Source organism: Tursiops truncatus, chromosome 1 (assembly GCF_011762595.2).
Source record: "Tursiops truncatus isolate mTurTru1 chromosome 1, mTurTru1.mat.Y, whole genome shotgun sequence".
Classification (NCBI taxonomy): Eukaryota; Metazoa; Chordata; class Mammalia; order Artiodactyla; family Delphinidae; genus Tursiops; species Tursiops truncatus.
In genome coordinates this window covers 57,661,622-57,681,272 of record NC_047034.1, presented here as the reverse complement: position 1 = coordinate 57,681,272, position 19,651 = coordinate 57,661,622, and the positions used below count along the sequence as shown (strand labels likewise).

Genomic DNA, 19,651 nt, shown 5'->3' with positions numbered 1-19,651 from the left:
ATACCCACTATCGATAAGGATTGACAGGTATTATTAATAGGCTCTTAAAAGTACATTGCTGGGCTTCCCTGGTGGCCCAGTGGTTGAGAGTCCGCCTGCCGATGCAGGGGACATGGGTTTGTGCCCCGGTCCGGGAAGATCCCACATGCCGCGGAGCGGCTGGGCCCGTGAGCCATGGCCTTTGAGCCTGCAGGTCCGGAGCCTGTGCTCTGCAACGGGAGAGGCCACAACAGTAAGATGCCCACGTACTGCAAAAAAAATTAAAAATAATAATAAAAAAAAGTACATTGCTAGTGAGCATATAAATTGGCAGAATTCTTTTAGAAAAGTATCTCAGGATATTTTATGTGTACATAGTCACTGTAGTAGCAGTTTCATAGTTGGGAATCTTATTGTACTGGTAAACTTACTTATTAATCAGAGATATATGTATCAGGGTGTTCATTCATTGCAGTATTGTTTATAATGATAATAAATTAAAAACAACATGGGAAGTTCTCCCAAACATACTATTATATAGAAACAGCATAATACAAAGTAGTGAGTATAAACATAGAGAAGAAATCTGTTAAGAATCTATACCAAATTCTTTCAATTATTAAATGTCAATTCTTTTGAAATATTTTGCTAAATTCTAGTTGGTAGATTTAAAATTGGAGTGGATTTGCTGGTAAACAGGTAGGTTCATTTTCAGTTTTAGTGGATTATGTAAAATTTTACTAGTTTATACTGCAGTGGCGGCACTGTATGAGAGTGTCTATTTTCGTCTGCCTTCACAAGTTCTAGAGTTTCATTGTTTTAATTTTGCGTATACCTGTCTGAAAGAAGTTTTACATCTTTTTGCATTTGTATCTTTCCACATTTCTAGTTTTTCCTTGGCTGTATTAATTTTCAGAGGGCTCACTTTATTTGAAATCCGCTTTTTGGGTTTTCTGTTACTATTTGGAAAATTCTGAAGTTTAGACACTCATCGCTGCTTGTTTTTCCTGCCAATCTAGCTCAAATCCCAGCTTTCTATATGGACACAAGTCATTTATTCAATACCCAACATGCACGATTGGCTCCACCATCCTTGGCTCAGCAACAAGGCTTCCAACCAGGTCTCTCTCAGGTAAGTATCACAGGCTTCTTCCATTCTGTATTTGTTTCTTTGCATTTTTGTGGTGTGATAGTATTTGGGGGCTCAATGTAGAACTAGTAATGTATTGAAAAGAAATTTTAGATGTTCACATTTGGTTTTGTTTTAAAAAGGAACTGATACATAGCATTAATCTTTTGTTTCATATCTCGAATGTTTATTTTCCAGGTGTTGTCATTTGTGTATATGGTGTTCATATATTGTTTTTTTCATTGCATTGCAGCCAACTTCAGTTCAGCAGATTCCAATCCCTATTTATGCACCACTGCAAGGGCAGCATCAAGCCCAGCTAAGTTTGGGTGCTGGACCTGCTGTTTCCCAGGCTCAGGAACTATTCAGTTCTTCACTTCAACCATATAGGTAAAAGCTTTAAAATTATGTCTGTGATGTTGGAAACAATGTAATTGCTGAGCCTTCTTGCCATATCCTTTCTACTCCCTCCTTCCCCTCCAAAACTCAATGACCCTCTTACAAACTACATTAAATAATTGTGTTGAGTATATGTCATGAACTTCAGCCTCTGGTAATTTCTGTCAGTCTTTATTGAACAAAGTGAATCGTCAAAGCGTCTTGAAGAAGAGGCTAACAGCAGTCCTATAACAATTAGAAATCACAGAAAATAGCTGCTAAAGGACCTGAAAGTTTGAGTGCCATCTCGCTGCTAACAGCTCTAAATCCAGACCTGCTCTGTGTAAGAGCTGAGGCATGGCAGATATCATTACAGTATGTAAGGGGGCAGAGGCCAGGGTGAAATATAATAAAAGCGAGAGAGTAGAGTGTCAAAGAATAGAAGTAGTGGTGATGAGTGGTGATGCTCTGTAGTGTAGAAGAAACCATTGTTTTGAAAGATTCACTACTGTAAGTTATCTTTGCAGTTAAGCAAGTAATGAAAACTGATCTTTATTGAACTTCTTTATATATGATAGTTATTCAGCCCTTTACATACACTAATTTATTTAGTTTTCACAAAACCATATAAGGTAAATTAAGTCATCCCCATTTGACATTCGAAGAAGTTGTGGGGGTTTTTTTTGTTTTGTTTTTGGATTCTTTGGTATTTTATCCTAATGTTACGCTGAAAATAAGTGGCAGAGCCTGGATTTAACCCAGGTGTCTCTCATCTCCAACTTAATGAGAGTGGAAGAGTGGGGTAAGAGTTGAATGACAGCAGTGACCATGGCATAACTCAGTCATCATCATGGTATACCTGTCATTGATACTCATGGTAATGGCCCTAAACCATCAAAAAGAAAAATAAGGGACTTCCCTGGTGGCGCAGTGGATAAGACTCCACGCTCCCAGTGCAGGGGCCCGGGTTCGATCCCTGGTCAGGGAGCTAGATCCCACATGCATGCTGCAACTAAGAGTTCGCATGACACAACTAAGGAGCCCGCCTGCCGCAACTAAGGAGCCCGTGAGCTGCAAATAAGGAGCCTGCCTTCTGCAACTAAGACCTGGTGCAACCAAATAAATATATAAGTAAATAAATATTTAAAAAAAAGAAAAATTCCTTTCAGGACATTTACTGTAAAGAAGGTTGCAAAACTAGGCATTTCCTTTTGGAATTTTGCTTTTTAAGTGGTTCAGGTAGAATTTCCATACTTTATAGATTAAACTTGGCATCAATTGATACAGCTCATTTCTTTCAGATTACGTTTTACTCCTAAAGAAGCTAGGCTCAGCTAGTCAAACTTTCTCAAAGGAACGGAGTTATTAGTAAACTTAATAAATGTGGCTCTCACTTCATTTTTTATTAAAGATTATTCAGTAGAATTTAGTACATCTGTATAATTATATAGTATGTTTTATTTTCTGGTATTATTCTGTCATACCAGAGTAATGGTATAGTATGACAGTTTGGGTTTGGTTATTCCAAGAAATTCTCTCTCACTACAAGTAAAATTATTTACCCCAACTGGAATTATAGGCAATCTCTTTCATGTTATTAAATTTGAGGTTATCTTGAAATTTGTGGTAAAAATTAAAATTTTAAGGCTTCCCTGGTGGCGCAGTGGTTGGGAATCTGCCTGCCAGTGCAGGGGACGTGGGTTCGAGCCCTGGTCTGGGAAGATCCCACATGCCGTGGAGCAACTAAGCCTGTGAGCCACAACTACTGAGCCTGCACGTCTGGAGCCTGTGCTCCGCAACGGGAGAGGCCGTGACAGTGAGAGGCCCGCGCACCGCGATGAAGAGTGGCCCCTGCTCTCCGCAACTGGAGAAAGCCCTCGCACGGAAACTAAGACCCAACACAACCAAAAATAAATAAATAAATTTATTTTTTAAAAAAAAAATTAAAATTTTAAAACTTCAGTAGATTTAGATATAGCAAATAGATTTAATCTCAGAACTAATCTCCTTTTAATTGGTACTGGCTGTTTGAAACATTGTTGAAAAGTTTGCTACTTTTCAGCTCTGTTAAAAAGAGTTTAGTAATTAATAGTAAGGTCTTCCATAGCCATGGGAGATGGATTAGCAATGCAATTCTGTATTTGTAACCCCCATTTTAACAATTGCCTTGGAAGATGTACTTTTTTTTTTTCAGTACGCGGGCCTCTTACTGTTGTGGCCCCTCCCGTTGCGGAGCACAGGCTCCGGATGCGCAGGCTCAGCAGCCATGGCTCACGGGCCCAGCTGCTCCGCGGCATGTGGGATCTTCCCAAACCGGGGCACGAACCCATGTCCCCCTGCATTGGCAGGCGGACTCCCAACCACTGCGCCACCAGGGAAGCCCCAGAAGATGTACTTTTTAAGACCAGACCTGTTCAATAGAAATATAAGCTGTATATGTAATTGTGGCAAATGGCTACTTGGAAGGCACCAGTTTCAACTTTGAAAGTAGTTGTTTGTATCCCTACCGCATCATTCTGCTGTTTCTTGTTCTGAACATAACTAGCATAGTGTTTATTAACAGGGAATCCTTGAATTAATTTCTGCCAGGACCAGGGTAGTTTTAACAGTATGTTTATGTTTTACATTTTATATTTGAAACAGATTATAAGTGGACATTGTAAAGAATACTTGTGACCCTAGACTAGTGCTCCTGCTTAATGGGTTTTGTCCTGTCACATGTGTAAAGATTGGACGCCTCCATCCCAGAAATAATAGGGCAGTCTGAGGTTAGATTTCAGCATTGTATTTTTTTTGAAACCTTTCAAATGTGCAGTACAGTATTATTAACTATAGTCACCATGCTGTACATTACATCCCCATGACTTATTTTATAATGGGAGGTTTATACCCTTTGACCATAATAGTGTGTTGCATATCTGAACATTGCTAAGAGAACAGATCTTAAAAAGTTCTCATCACAAGGAAGAAAAAAATGTGTAACTGTGTGGTGACAGATGTTAACTAGACTCATTGTGATCATTTTGCATACATACAAATACCAAATCATTATGTTGTACACCCGAAACTAGTGTAATGTTATAAGTCCCTTATACCTCAATTAACAAAACAAAATTTTGTGGGTAATCTTGTTGCTAACTACTACTCTGCTTCATTCCATAGAGGTCTTGAGACCTCTTAGAGGAAAAATATATGTACATATATATGTATGTATGTATATACACACACATATATGTGGAAGTAATGAAATACGAATAACGAAAGTCAGAGCTATTGGGGTCTATAAATTTGAATAGAATGTCAATACCAAAGAGAAAAACAGCAGATTTGGTTCTGAGCTGGCTAATGAACACATGAAAAGAGAATTATTCTCATTGTTAAAGAGAAGGAAATCTTACCATTTCCTCAGGAAGAGCAAGCCTTTTCCCAGAACTTTTACATGGGGAGTTTTGCTGTATACAGGGCTCTAAATCTTGAAACAAGTGCTTTAGACACACTCTGCCTCTTTAATTGTGCTGATTAGAGTATTTGGTCATTTGAGATACTCATTCTTAAGATTCCAGATAGAATTAACTTCTAACACAAGCCTTTTCTCTTTAATACTTCTGTAGATCTCAGCCAGCCTTCATGCAAAGCAGTCTATCCCAGCCATCTGTGGTACTTTCTGGTACTGCCATCCACAACTTCCCAGCTGTCCAACACCAGGAACTTGCCAAGGCACAGTCGGGTCTTGCCTTTCAGCAAACTTCAAATACTCAGCCTATTCCTATACTGTATGAACATCAGTTGGGTCAGGCATCAGGACTAGGGGGTTCCCAACTGATTGATACACATCTTCTCCAGGTAAGGCAGGAGCTAGAATCATGCACTGTCTTTGTATTCCTATGCAGCAAATTATTTAAGAAAACAGTTTTGAAAGAAAAAAATGTTAAATGGCACAGTGGAAAAAACAAGATCTTCCTTTCTATCTAATGCTAAAATTCTTAGAGCTTACTTTGAAGTCATGATCTTGATATCTGAACTGAAAAATATTTCAATCTTACTTCTTACAAAATATTTTCTAGGCTAGAGCGAATCTTACCCAGGCTTCAAATCTTTATTCTGGACAAGTACAACAGCCTGGTCAGACAAATTTTTATAACACTGCCCAGTCACCAAGTGCTCTCCAGCAGGTAAACTATGGCATGGTAAATTTCCTCAATTTTCTTTACTATTATTGTTGTTGTTGCTGCTGTTGCTGTTGCTGTTGCTTTTGTTATTGTTGGGGAATTTAAATAGAACCAAGATGGGGAAGTGGTGCAGTGGTTTCAGACTTCTCTCTGAGATGTCTCGGAATTCCATGGGGTCCACTAGTAGTGGGACATGTTTCAGTCCTATACCACCCCTCTTCTCACCCCCACTTCAATCCATTATGTTTTTTACCTCTTTTTAAAATGGATTTCTGTGTAATCATTTATTTTAACAAAAGATTCCACAAATGTAAAAATTTGAAAACCATTGTCCAGGATATGCAGTTACATGTAAGTGTGATAAATGCTTTACCCATTCGTGCTAGAGGTGAAGGAAGACCCTGAAGACCACCACACCGGTTAATATAATACATAGGACTGTGTGGCAGAGTTATGACAGTAAAAATGCCAAACACATTTCTTAAGTATATGAATGTAATAATAATTTTCAGTGAAAAATGTATATTTTTATGAAACTATCTCCTCTGGCAATGTCATTAATCAGCTTACTCTTTGAAAGTTGGTAGAGGGCTGGAGGAAAGAGGCAAGCCATTAGTCATTTTCTCATAACTATTTTTGGTGGCTATTTTAGGGGGTGAGAATTCAAAAAATATCACCACATTGACGTTCAAATTAAATATTATTTGTATGAAAACTGAAAGACTATTTTTTTGTCAAAGCTCATTTTGACCACACCTGAAAACAGTATAAAAATGTCTGTTATAAAAATGAAAGTTGTAACTGCTTTCTTAAATTGTATATTCATAATTTTATTGTATTTTGTGGTTATTAGGCATGTACTATGGGTTAATTCAAAGATAGTCATAATTATTTTATATGTATAGTTTCTCTACTGCTAATCTGTTTTATTGTTGCACATTTAATAAAAGAATGGAGATAGTCACTAAGCAAACTATTTATATGTGAAATATAGTAATAGATTGAAGTATTCTGTTTAAAACATTACTCAAAAGTATTTGAAGAGTCATGTATAATATATAGTAAAAGGGATATACAACAGGTCTAAGCAAATAGTTACAGTTTCTGTTTGCTTATTTTCTAGGTTACAGTACCTTTACCAGCCTCCCAGCTTTCCTTGCCTAATTTTGGATCCACCGGGCAGCCTTTAATTGCTCTGCCTCAGACTCTTCAGCCCCCATTACAGCATACCACCCCACAAGCACAGGCCCAGAGCATGAGTCGTCCTGCACAAGTAAGCCAGCCTTTCAGGGGATTAATCCCTGCTGGAACACAGCACAGCATGATCGCAACCACAGGAAAAGTAAGTGAAGAGAAATTTACGCAGTTTCTTTGAGAATTTAAGGCCATGAGTTTAGATATGCATCTGTGTAGTATATAAAAATAAAATGCATCAGTTTTTACCACCCTCCAAGAAATGTCAAACTCAATATACTTATTTTTTATCTACTCTCTGTTAATGTGTTTGGTCCCCTCTGGTTTTTACCTAATAACAAAGAATTCATAAATTTTGTGGAGGAATTTTGTACTGAGGTTCTTTGCACTTTGCCAGATGAAGTTATCATATATAGAATACTAAACACAGCACTTTAGTTTATGGAATTGCAGAAATATTAAGTTTACTTTATGCTCTTTCTCAGATGTCTGAAATGGAACTAAAAGCCTTTGGAAGTGGCATTGATATAAAACCAGGCACACCTCCAATCAGCGGTAGAAGCACCACACCAACGTCTAGTCCTTTCCGGTAAAATGGGCCTTTAAATTTGCTTATAGAATATCCGAATAACTGAGCACCATTTGTTTGTTAGATACTTAATGCCACTTTTCCTATAGTAAGTATAAGACATTCTGATAGTTTTACCAAAATGTTAAGCTATTAAGTTATTAAGAATGTATTTGCTGTACTCTATTTTAAGAAAAAAAAATTTAACCCAGGGAAAATCTAGCTAGTGTGCTTTCTCACATCTGCACCTCCAGTGTCTCTTCATTACCACCATAATGTTTGGTAACTCACCTTGGTAAATTTGCATCAACTACCAAGTATGATGAATCTACCAAGAGCAATGTCTCTAAAAATCTAACAGCATCATTTATGTGGCACTACCGTACTGACCAGTGATGGCTTCTTTCCAAGGGCTACTTCCACAAGTCCGAACAGCCAGTCCAGCAAAATGAACAGCATTGTCTATCAGAAGCAGTTCCAGTCAGCCCCTGCCACTGTGAGAATGACACAACCTTTTCCTACACAGTTTGCACCCCAGGTGGGCAGATATAAGTGAGAAATGAGTATTATTTACTTGCAGGTGATTGCTAATCTGGCTAATTCTCTGATTTAATAATCTTGCCGTATTATAACCAGTTTAGAAACAGTTTTTAGTAAATTTATGACATTCAAATATATTCTCTACAATCTTTAGCTAGACACAAGTAGTAACCATATAGTTCTAAAGCAGACAATTGAAATATAGTCATAAGATTCCCCACACAGCTCTGATCATTCATTTCAGTCCTGATCCTTTTATCTTTTTGAAGATGACTTTTCAGAGAAGGGTCCCAGTGCTTAACGTTTTCTAGTTTTAAAGTTGGGGGGTGGGGGGGTTGGTTTTTGTTTTTTTAAGATAACTATATGTAGTTGAGCTGGAAATTCAAAAAGGTGTTCTATTGTATGTGTAAAAATGTTGGCTTCCCTTTGCTAATCATATGGAAGGACTAAAGTTAATAAGCACTCTCATATATTTGTTGAATTAGTATTATTTTCATTTATCTTCAGATTATATTTGGTATAGGTATGTGCCTTTTCTGCAGTTATATCTTTTTTTAAAGATATCCTAATTAATAGCCTTTCTGTCTCCCCTTCAGAATTTGTAGCTGAAATGCTAGAACCAACTCAAGTGCCATAGCATGCTTTGCCTAATTTTTCGGTTAGATTCTCCAAGCATGGCCCATTTGTTCTTGGTCCTTATAATAGAATGGCACAAACCCATACACTTCCTTTCACTGACAGAATGGGCACAGATTTACTCTGGGATAAGCCAACCTGGTCTAGTTGGCAAATTTTTTCTTTTTTTAACAGTTCAATGTTGTATGTTTTGTTTTTTTCACTCAGATTCTCTCTCAGCCTAACCTGGTCCCTCCATTGGTAAGAGCCCCACATACTAACACCTTCCCAGCGCCTGTTCAGAGGCCACCAATGGCACTGGCCAGTCAGATGCCTCCTCCGCTGACCACAGGCCTCATGAGCCATGCTCGTTTGCCACATGTAGCCAGGGGTCCTTGTGGATCACTATCTGGAGTCAGAGGTAATCAGGCCCAGGCTGCGTTGAAGGCTGAACAAGACATGAAGGTTAGTACAGTGTTAACAGCCAACAGAGCAAGAATCTGTCTCTGAACCATGTCTTAAGATGCCTCTGGACCCATAACTGCATATCCAGGCATTCATTGTCTTAGCAGACTTTTAACCAAACTAACTACTTTTATTCATCCTACCCCGCCCCCCTTTTTTAATTTCTTTTTTTTCTCCCTACCCTCCCCACACTTTTTTCTTTCTTTTTTTTAATGTTTTTGTTGTTTTTTGTTTTTTGCAGCTATAGTCAGCAAACAAGTTAACATTTTAAACTCTGTGGCCAAATGAATTGCTTACAAAATAAATATTTGAGGGAGATCTAAGTTTAGCTACTACATTTTTTGGAAGAGCAAATAAGTAATATGAATAATTATAGGCTTCCCCATTTTCTTTTTTTTTTTTTTCTCCCTTTCCACCCCACCCCCATCCCCCCATCCCAAGATATAAATCATGGTTATGTGAAAACTCTGGAATGGGTGAGGCATTTACCTATCTTGATTTTTCTTCCTTCATGAGTCATCCAAGTATAGTTTTCTTCTCAAACTGGTTTCATACCCTTTTTTTTGCCTGCCACCTGAGGCAGCCATATTCCACAACAGATTGTATAGTGTAGATGAAGAACTCAAAAAGCACTTTGGGATCCTTCGTGATAAAAGGCGCTGATAAACTTGAGGTTTGCTAATGCAGAAGGGTGCCTTTAGGAGTCTGTGTGGGGACAGTTTTTATAGCATAAACCTTACCTGTCTGCCTGTACAGCTAGCTGAATCAGTTTATTTCTGTTTCTACACTTAACTTCAGAGGTCTTAATAATTTTGCCAATTTTGTCACTTTATATATCAGGTCAGACAAGAACAAAGAAAAGCTTACTGCTTTCAAATGGGAAATGTCCATAGTAAATGCTTTACTCTGAATTAGAAACATGTTTGTGACAATCCTGCTAGAAAATTCGGTTGACTGAGTAAAGTTTCTTTCTGGGTGGATATCCCTTGTTTCTGATGCTGAGTAATCAGATTTAAAGACTGCCCTGCAGTGAAATGCTTGTTAAATGTTACCCATTTTAAAATAGGCTGTGTGCCTAGGATTTCCATCCATTCATAACTATTAAAAATACTAGTATGTGTAGAAATCTTTGGAAACCATTTGGCCTTGGTTTCCAGTTCTCTTGCCTTCTTGGCACTTGATTTTCATACATCCCCATGTTGGAAATGACATTAGAGCTTAATAATGAATGGGCTGGGGAAGGATACAGATTTCATGAAAATTGCTTTAGATCTTTGAATATAGTACAGGTTACCTATAGAACATGAAGGGCTTTTGTTATATGCAAGAGGTGTAGAAACTTTAGTTTTAATTGTGTATGTTATACAATGGTATAATTTACAGATTGACGTAAGTATATTCTGTGGGGGCACAGAGTCAATAAAACTAGGAAATTATTTTACCAGCTCAGAATGTGGTAGGAGCTATCAGAACTTAGTGATCAAGTGAAGTTGTAGTTACTAATTTCTGATGCTCTTCCCCTGCAGAAGAGAGCTGTGGGAAGAGGACTCAGCCACAAGACATTTGGTCCTAGGTGTTGGTAATGCCACAATATAAGTGCTTCCTTTTCATTTTATTGTAGACCACATATTGATAACTAGAAGTTTTAAGTATTACATATATGTTTTCAAATTTGCAAGCAGCCTCCCTAAATAAAATTTAATATCAATAAGCTTTGTTCCAGAAAAGATACAAACCAACAACAATTTCTATTTTATTATTTTATAAAAGGGCAAACTTTGAAAAGATGGTGGGAGGTGGTCCTGTTCTTTTTATATTTTTTTTTATTTTTTTTTTAAATCACATGGAATGTTTTCAAAAACAGGAAGAAATCTATCCATTAAAAGCCAAAAGATCAGTGAGGTACTTTGGGGCCAAACCAACATGGGGAAAACTGATTTGTGATTGGTAAAAGAATTTGAACTGAGCTTGATTGACAAGCTTTGGTAATACTGTAGCATTTTCAGTTGTTGTTTCTCATTTTTTAAGGCAAAGCAGAGAGCAGAGGTTCTTCAGTCCACGCAGCGGTTCTTCTCTGAACAGCAACAGAACAAACAGATAGGAGGCAAAGCCCAGAAAGTGGACAATGATTCAAGTAAACCTCCTGAAACACTGACCGACCCTCCTGGTGTCTGTCAGGAAAAAGTAGAAGAAAAGCCACCCCCTGCACCCACCATAGCCACCAAACCTGTTAGAACTGGACCAATCAAACCTCAGGCAATCAAAACCGAAGAAACAAAATCCTAAAGGCTGTGGGCTGTTGCAGGGGGTTGGGGGAAGGGAGAGGGGAAAGAGGGAGGATGAAGTCAGATAATGCCAGCAGCCAAAGGGGTAAAATGGTCTCTGACGTTATCCTGTCCAGAGCTTGGAGGTGCACAAGGGACATAGGAGCAATTTACACTGACACACAGCTGCTGCACCAGTAAAAATGAGGCTTTGCCAGCTTGCACCTACTATATAACATGCATTCTGTTGATGGCCATGCATCTTCAGTCAGAAATTTATATACGAATATGTGCACACATTCCTTGAGTGCATATAATTTAGAACTAAAATCCTTTTGGTTAGATGAAACACCAGAAATGTGAGGGCAGTAACATCACAGAGGAATAGCTCAGCCTGAACAATGCAGTGATCCCAGCTAAGACATCAGACGTGGTTTCTTTGCTCCGTTATGTTCTTTGGATATGGTTATAGCATTTATAGGCTTGGTGGTGAAGAACAGAAGATAACTGGTGCTGGATAGAGGAGCCTTATTTTTTATTATGGCAGCTTGCTATTTTTGTAACGTGGTGATTGAGTTGAACACAATCAAAGTACAGTAACTGATCTCCCCTTCTTCCTGAATGAGTGAGCAGATGATGAAATATTGTCGTCAGCATCCTTGAACATATCCAGGTGGGCAGTGTTTGGCTACTGCTTCTGTTTGAAAAGATGCTGTGTTTTGGTTGTGGCCCAAAGGTTTGATGTGCTACTTGGCGTTTTCTTTCTTCCGTGGAGCTCTTACGGTTCAGACACAACAGAGTTGGTCAAATACTAGTTAGGTTGAATCTTGCTTGCCTCTACTCAGTCATCTTTGTATGAATCCAGTAGTTTTTTTTATTTTTTAAAACGGTTTTTAGCTGATGTTCATGAAGATCAGTGAGTACCTAGAACTGTGCCACTAAAGAAAGGAAATCCTATCTAAGAAGGTGCATTTCTGCACTAGAGCTGTGTTATAACCATCCTTTGGGCCCTCTGCTGGAAAAGTAGAATCAAGTCTCAAATAATGCCTTTTTAATTATATCCTCTAGTATTATAGATGTAGGACAGTACTGTATCATACCTCTGTGAATGTAAAATATCTTGTACCTGCTTTATGATACGTAGTAGTGACCGTGCTTTATCAGATCTGTTTTTAATGACGTTATTCTAGAATGTTTTCTTTCCAGATGATAATTGAGAAGCTAATTAAAAAAAAAAAAATGGTGCCAGGTACCACAACAGTAACAGAATTTGCTGTTTTCTGAGGTTTTGTTTTTTACTTTTTTTTTTAATGGAGTGCGCTGGATGTCTCTATAATTTTGTTCAGATGACTGCAGAACCTGGAAAAGCTGTTGCTGCTATTGATGCATAACATACTGCTATTGGTCTTTTTATATAAATAAATAAATCTATCTATATATATATATACATATATATATAATTTGAATTTTTGGAAACTTTAGCTGTGCTGTCAACTTTGGAGAAGTATCCCAGTTGTACCGTGTTGGGTTGGCATTGTACAGAAATCAACAGCCATATTGGTCTAGAAACATTAAACATAATTTTTTCCATTTGTACAGGGGTAACGCACTGTATTAAATATGTAAGGTCTTATCTACATGGGTTTGATTACAGAAACTAATAAAGTATTCTCTAAATAATGAGTCTTGGAGCTTCTTATCCATTCCTAAAATCTGAAGCAAGAAGGCTTGTCACATACCAAAAAGAGTGATCAAGACTACATTATGCTCTAGGAAAAAAGTCATCATCCCAAGACTTGATTTCTAACTTTCAAAAACTCTAAAGCTTATTCAATCAAAGTAAAGATTGTTTCAGAGGATAATGTTTATGGCTCCTGTTCTCAAGGTAGCCATACTCCTGTTGAAAGCAGTCTGCCAAGGAGGAGGAGAAGAGAAGTCTTTCTTGATGATGCAAAGTGCTGAATGTAGAAAATAGAATCGCCATGCTTCTGGCTGGAAATGGAAGGACCCAAAATAGATCTCAGTACTTATATTTGTATTTTTCTTATTTTTGCTAGCACATTCATAGCCATTATCACCCACACAAGCAGACAGTAAGGGAGTTTGTTTTATCATTCACTCAATTTGTGAAGTGAAGTACTGAGGGATTTCAATTGCCTAAAATCCTGTATCCAGAACGTGTGGCTTCCAGATCCAGCTTTAGGAAAACTAGTAAATTCAGTTACTAATAACCTGTGTGCCTTTTTTACTCATAGATGCTGTGATTCTTAAACATTGAAAGTATGCAAGTACTAATAAACCCTACCTTGATGTCCAAGCTTTCCAGTCTCAGGTTTTTCTCTAAATGTGCTCTAATTTGGTATGATGGAGAAGGCTGGGAACACAAGCCTCTACCAAAATGCTGTAGTCACTACTTCACATATGTGCCTTCTCACTCACTTCCATTACCACTCTTTCATATTCTCATCCTTAAGTTCAGTCCTCCTAAATTTTAGGACTTTTAGGACTTACAGAGTGACCAACCAGCTGTATAGTGTGCACCATCTTCACTTACAAGCCACCAAGTATGTGCTGTTCAGTTGGTTGTGTTAATTTGAAACCATTAATACCTTAGGCCCTTTATTAGCTAGGATCTACAGTGGAAAAAATGACAATGAAAGTATAGCCAATGAAAGAAAGATATTTGTATAAGTTCTTCTCCACAGTTTGGTCATATAAATCTTATCTCTGGCTTGAAGTCTTTCAGGTTGCCATCACTGATACCTGACCTCTATTTCCTGGGTCCCTCAAGCTGTCTTCTTCCAGTCAATCTCTCCCTTCCCGTGCCATATATCCATACTGCTTAACTTCTAAGTATGATTAAAACCTTCTAAAAGTATTTAGGTAATACTAATCTGGTCTTGTTTCTCACCATTTCTTGATACACTAGGTAGTAAGTAGTAGAATTATATGTAAATTTTGGTCTTACTGGTTTCTGAGCAAAAAAAGCAAAGTCAACAATTTGTTCATCTGAGATGAAAAGGGAGCCCCTAAATGAGTTAATATTCAGTGGAGAATTAGAGTGCGGAAATTTCGTTAATCAGGCCTGAGGTTCCAGATGAATAAGTCTTAGGTTCAGGTTCAAGGATGATGTAGAGGGACAGAAAAAGGATGGACAGATGTATCTTGGCCCGCTGGAGTTAGATTTGGAAGTGTTCAATTTCAGTTAATTTCACACTGTTAGGTGTGGAATGATACGTGGTTTACTGACTTAGGGTTGTGGTTTTCAAATTGGAAGTACACATACTGTTCAACTGAAGCAGTTTTACTTTAAAATTTTGGCCAAGGGATTCATCTGCTACAAAACACAAGCATTAACATGAATAAGGTTAATTGATTCCAGAGAGGAGCTGCCCTCTCAAACTCTTTAATATGAGAAGCCAAAAAGACGATTGTACCAAGAGTAAAGCCACACTTCCCACAGAAGCTGGTAGTGATACCCATTGGGGGGATTGATTGGGTCTTGAATTTCTATAACCTGGGAATAGAAATGGATGTTATAAAGTTCCCTCTTAAACAGCTCAGTTACCAGAATTTTATATCCAGCTTAAAGCCTCATGGGGGAAAAACAATTCTCATAGACATTACCACCTTTTTTTCCTCAGCAGCCCAGAATCAGGGCATAGTTCAGGTGCTTGAGTTTTGTTTTAACCCTCCTGGCCAAGTAGGCCTCCCACATAAAGCAATCCTATTCCTAACCATAGGGAAAGGCAGACGGGCACTCCTATTTATTCCAGAAACATTTGTGCAGCACCTAACACATGGGAAGCATCATCCTTGCTAGGTCCTAAGTGTTTAAAGCCAAAGGCATGATTCCACCCTCCAAGAAGCTCACAGTTTAAGAGACAGTGTGACCAAACAGTAGTGGTACTTCCCTGGTGGTTTAGGTTACTGAAGGGACAGGACCTAGCCACCAGTGCCAGACCATGCTCATACTCCTTCTAAAGTTCCCATCCACATCCATAGTACAAAGGCTTCTCCCAAGTACATTCTGACCAGAGAACACAGGGAAAAGTGGTAACGCAAAGAGTAACACTCTCCGGCCACACGTGTCCAAAACTAGCTTCTTCCTTAGTCCTCCTGCTATGTCTGCATAAAAGTAGGAAACAGAAAATGCCAATGTGCCAGGGACTGTCCTAATAACCATGTATCAACTGATGCCTCCCAATACCCTTAAAAGGTATTTTTATTCTCATTTATACTTGAGGAGAATGAGGCATAGATAACTTGCCCAAGGATATGCAGTAAGTGTAGGAGCCAGGATTTGGTCCAGGAAGTCTCTGATTCTCAAAGCACAAGCTCTTAACTACTGAGCTGAACTGCTATGAAAGCACTGGACTTGAAGTTACTAAGAAAATCACAACTCTTATGTCTGTTTCTCCAGCTCTAAAACGGAAATGATTCAGTCTTCCTCACAGGTTTTGATTAAATGAAATAAAATATATATACATACACACACATATATCCACACACACTATGCCTGGTGTTTGGCAGGTTGCAATAAAGTGATTCATGCCTTGCTAAATCCACATAGCTTAATCTAAACTAGTACCTATGCTCTTCAGAAAACTGGAATTTCTAGCCCTTCCACTATGTGAGCATAAAATAAGTCTGCATCTCAGAAGAGGACACTTACCTGACCACGCTGGTACCCTGACCTCAGCCTCCAGAACTAGATAAGTTATAGAAGAGCTGCCAAGATGGCAGAGTAGAAGGACCCTAAGTTCACCTCCTCTCACGAGCAGACCAAAATCACAACAGTCTGCAGGACGACCATCACTGAAAAAGACTAAAACCTTCCAGAAAAGATCTTCTACAACTAAAGACATAAAGAAGGAACCACAAGGAGACCAGTAGGAGGGGCAGACTGACAATACAATCAAATCCATACCCCCGAGGTGGGTGACCTACAAACTGGAGAAGAATTACATTACAGAGGTTCTCTCATAGGAGGGAGAGCTCTGAGCCCCACATCAGGCTCCCCAGCCCAGGAGTCTGCCACTGGGAAAAGGAGCCTCCAGAGTATCTGGATTTGAAGGCCAGCAGGGCTTGATTGCAGGAGCTCCATAGGATTGTGGGAAATACAGACTTCACTCTTAAAGGGTGCACATAAATTCTCACGTGCACTGGGACCAAGGGCAAAAGCAATAATTCAATAGGAGCCTGGGTTGGACCTGCCTGCTGGTCTTGGAGGGTCTCTTGGGGAGGTGGGGGGCAGCTGTGGCTCACCCTGGGGACATAGACACTGGTGGCAGACATATCAGGGAGGATTCATCCGTGTGAGCTCTCCTGGAGGCTGTCGTTTTGGAACCAAGACCTGGCCCCACCCAACAACCTGTAGGCTTCAGTGTTGGGATGCCTCAGGCCAAACAACCATCAGGGCAGGAACACGGCCCCACCCGTCAGCGGACAGGCTGCCTAAAGTCTTCGTGAGCACAGCCACCTCTACACACGTCCTTAGACATGGCTCTGCCCACCATCTCTAGAAGACCAAGACCCAGCACCATCCACCAAGGGGCAGATAGAGGCCCCTCCCACCAGGAAGCCTGCACAAGCCTCTAGACCAGCCCCACCCACCGGGGGACAAAGAGAAGCAAGAAAACTACAGTTCTGCGGCCTGCAGACAGAGTCGGCAAACGCAGGCCAGACCCTACCCTGGGACCAGCTGGCCCTTGGCCCTTGGGTGATAATAAGGGAGTGCACTGCTGGGACACATAGGATGTCCCCTACAGAGGGCCACTTCTCCAAGGTCGAGAAATGTAACTAACCTACCACATACATAAAAATACGAATAGCAATTTAGACAAAATGAAGTGACAGCAGAATATGTTTCAGATGAAGGAACAAGATAAACCCTAGAAGAAGAACTAAGTGATGTGGAGGTAGGTAATCCACCTGAGAAAGAGTTAAGAGTAATGATCGTTAAGATGATCAAATAACTCAGGAGAAGAATGGATGCACAGAGCGAGAAATAAAAGTTTTTAACAAAGAATTAGAAAATATAAAGAACAAAAAAACAATTGGAGAATACAATAACTGAAATGAAAAATACACTGTAAGGAATCAATAGTAGACTAAATGAAGCATATGAACTGATCAGAGCTGGAAGACAGAGTAGTGGGAATCACTGCCACTGAACAGAATAAAGAAAAAAGAATGAAAAGAAATAAGGACAGTTTAAGAGACTGCTGGGACAACACCAAATGCACTAATATTCACATTGTAGGGGTCCCAGAAGGAGAAGAGAGAGAGAAAGAGCCTGAGAAAATACTCGAAGAGATAACAGTTGAAAACTTCCCTAATATGGGAAAGGAAACACTCACCCAAGTCCAGAGAGTGCAGAGAGTCCCATACTGGATTAACCCACATTAGAACACACCAAGACACATTGTAATCAAAATGACAAAAATTAAAGAGAGAATATTAAAAGCAACAAGGGAAAAGAAATAACACACATGGGAATTCTCATAAGGTTATCATCTGATTTTTCAGCAGAAACTCTACAGGCCAGAAGGGAGTGGCATGATATACTTAAAGTGATAAAAGAGAAAAACCTATGACCAGAATACTCTACCCAGAAAGGCTGTCGTTCACATTTGATGGAGAAGTCAAAAGCTCTACAGACAAGCAAAAGCTAAGAGAATTCAGCACCACCAAACCAGCTTTACAACAAATGCTAAAGGAATTTCTCTAGGTGGAAAAAAAAAAGGCCACAATTGGAAACAAGAAAATTACAAAAAGGAAAAGCTCACTAGTAAAGGCAAACACAGGAAAGGTAGGAAGGAAATCATCCACACACAAAGCTAGCAGGGAGGTTAAAAGACAAAAGTAGTAAAAATCACTTGTATCCACAGTAAGCAATTAAGGGATACACAGAACAATTAGATGGAAAATATACCAAAAACAGTAATCATGAGGAGATGGGAGTATAAATGCAGGGTATCTAAAACGGAGTTGAAATTAAGAGATCAGCAACTTAAAACAAGTGCATATATATATAGACTGCTATACAAGAACCTCATGGTAAAAGCAAAACAAAAATCTATAATAGATATACACACAAAAAAAGAAAAAGGAATCCAAACATAACACTAAAGATAGTCATCAAATCACAAGAGAAGAGAACAAAAGAAGAAAGGAGGAAAAAAAGACCTATAAAAACAAATCCAAAAGGAGACATCACAACCAACACCACAGAAATACAAAGGATCTTACGAGACTACTACAAGCAAATATATGCCAATAAAATGGACAACCTAGAAGAAATGGACAAATTCGTAGAAAGGTACAGTCTCCCAAGACTGAACCATGAAGAGACAGAAAATATGTTCAGACCAATTACAAGTACTGAAGTTGAATCAGTAATTTAAAAGCTTGCAACAAGCAAAAGTCCAGGACCAGATGGCTTCATAGGTGAATTCCACCAAACATTTAGAGAAGAGTTAACACCTATCCTTCTGAAACTATTCCCAAAAATTGCAGAGGAAAAAAAAATGCAGAGGAAAAAATTGCCTCTTATAGGAAAACATAGGAAGAACACTCTTGGACATAAATCACAGCAAGATCTTTTTTGACCCACCTACTAGAGTAATGGAAATAAAACCAAAAATAAACAAATGGGGCCTAATGAAACTTAAAAGCTTTTGCACAGCAAAGGAAACCATAAACAAGACGAAAAGACAACCCTCAGAATAGGAGAAAATATTTGCAAATTAATCAATGGACAAAGGATTAATCTCCAAAATATACAAAGAGCTCATGCAGCTCAATATCAAAAAAACAAACAACCCAATCAAAAAATGGGCAGAAGATCTAAATAGACATTTCTCCAAAGAAGACATACAGATGGATAAGAGGCACATGAAAAGATGCTCAACAGCACTAATTATTACAGAAATGTAAATCAAAACTACAGTGAGGTATCACCTCACACTGGTCAGAATGGCCATCATTAAAAAATCTACACGCAGTAAATGCTGGAGAGGGTGTGGAGAAAATGGAACACTCTTGCACTGTTGCTGGGAATGCAAATTGATACAGCCACTATGGAGAACGGTATGGAAGTTCCTTTAAAAAAACAAAATATAGAACTACCATATGACCCAGCAATCCCACTACTGGACATATACCCAGAGAAAACCATAATTCAAAAATACACAGGCACCCCAATGTTCATTGCAGCACAATTTACAATAGCCAGGTCATGGAAGCAACCTAAATGTCCTTTGACAGACGAATGGATAAAGAAGATGTGGTACATATATACACTGGAATATTAGCCATAAAGAGGAACAAAATTGGGTCATTGGTA

General features: G+C 38.8%; 1 protein-coding gene across 14 annotated transcripts in view; it reads left to right on the top strand.

Annotated features, from left to right (window-relative positions):
* The window catches only part of PRRC2C (proline rich coiled-coil 2C), a 99,107-nt gene extending 85,489 nt beyond the window's left edge, over window positions 1–13,618 (top strand). For 5 of the 14 annotated variants that reach the window (XM_033855194.2, XM_019952513.3, XM_019952514.3 and 2 more), the window contains 9 exons: window positions 999–1,111; window positions 1,362–1,498; window positions 5,098–5,329; window positions 5,551–5,673; window positions 6,779–6,997; window positions 7,335–7,438; window positions 7,829–7,955; window positions 8,801–9,037; window positions 11,066–13,618. In XM_033855194.2, the coding sequence (XP_033711085.1) occupies window positions 999–1,111; window positions 1,362–1,498; window positions 5,098–5,329; window positions 5,551–5,673; window positions 6,779–6,997; window positions 7,335–7,438; window positions 7,829–7,955; window positions 8,801–9,037; window positions 11,066–11,323 (1,550 nt within the window). In that variant the 3' untranslated portion in view covers window positions 11,324–13,618. Of the gene's footprint in view, window positions 1–998; window positions 1,112–1,361; window positions 1,499–5,097; window positions 5,330–5,550; window positions 5,674–6,778; window positions 6,998–7,334; window positions 7,439–7,828; window positions 7,956–8,800; window positions 9,038–10,563; window positions 10,617–11,065 lie in introns of those variants that run through there. The other 9 variants (XM_019952517.3, XM_019952515.3, XM_004312524.4 and 6 more) reach the window with 7 other exon arrangements.
* The last annotated feature ends 6,033 nt before the right edge of the window (window positions 13,619–19,651 follow it).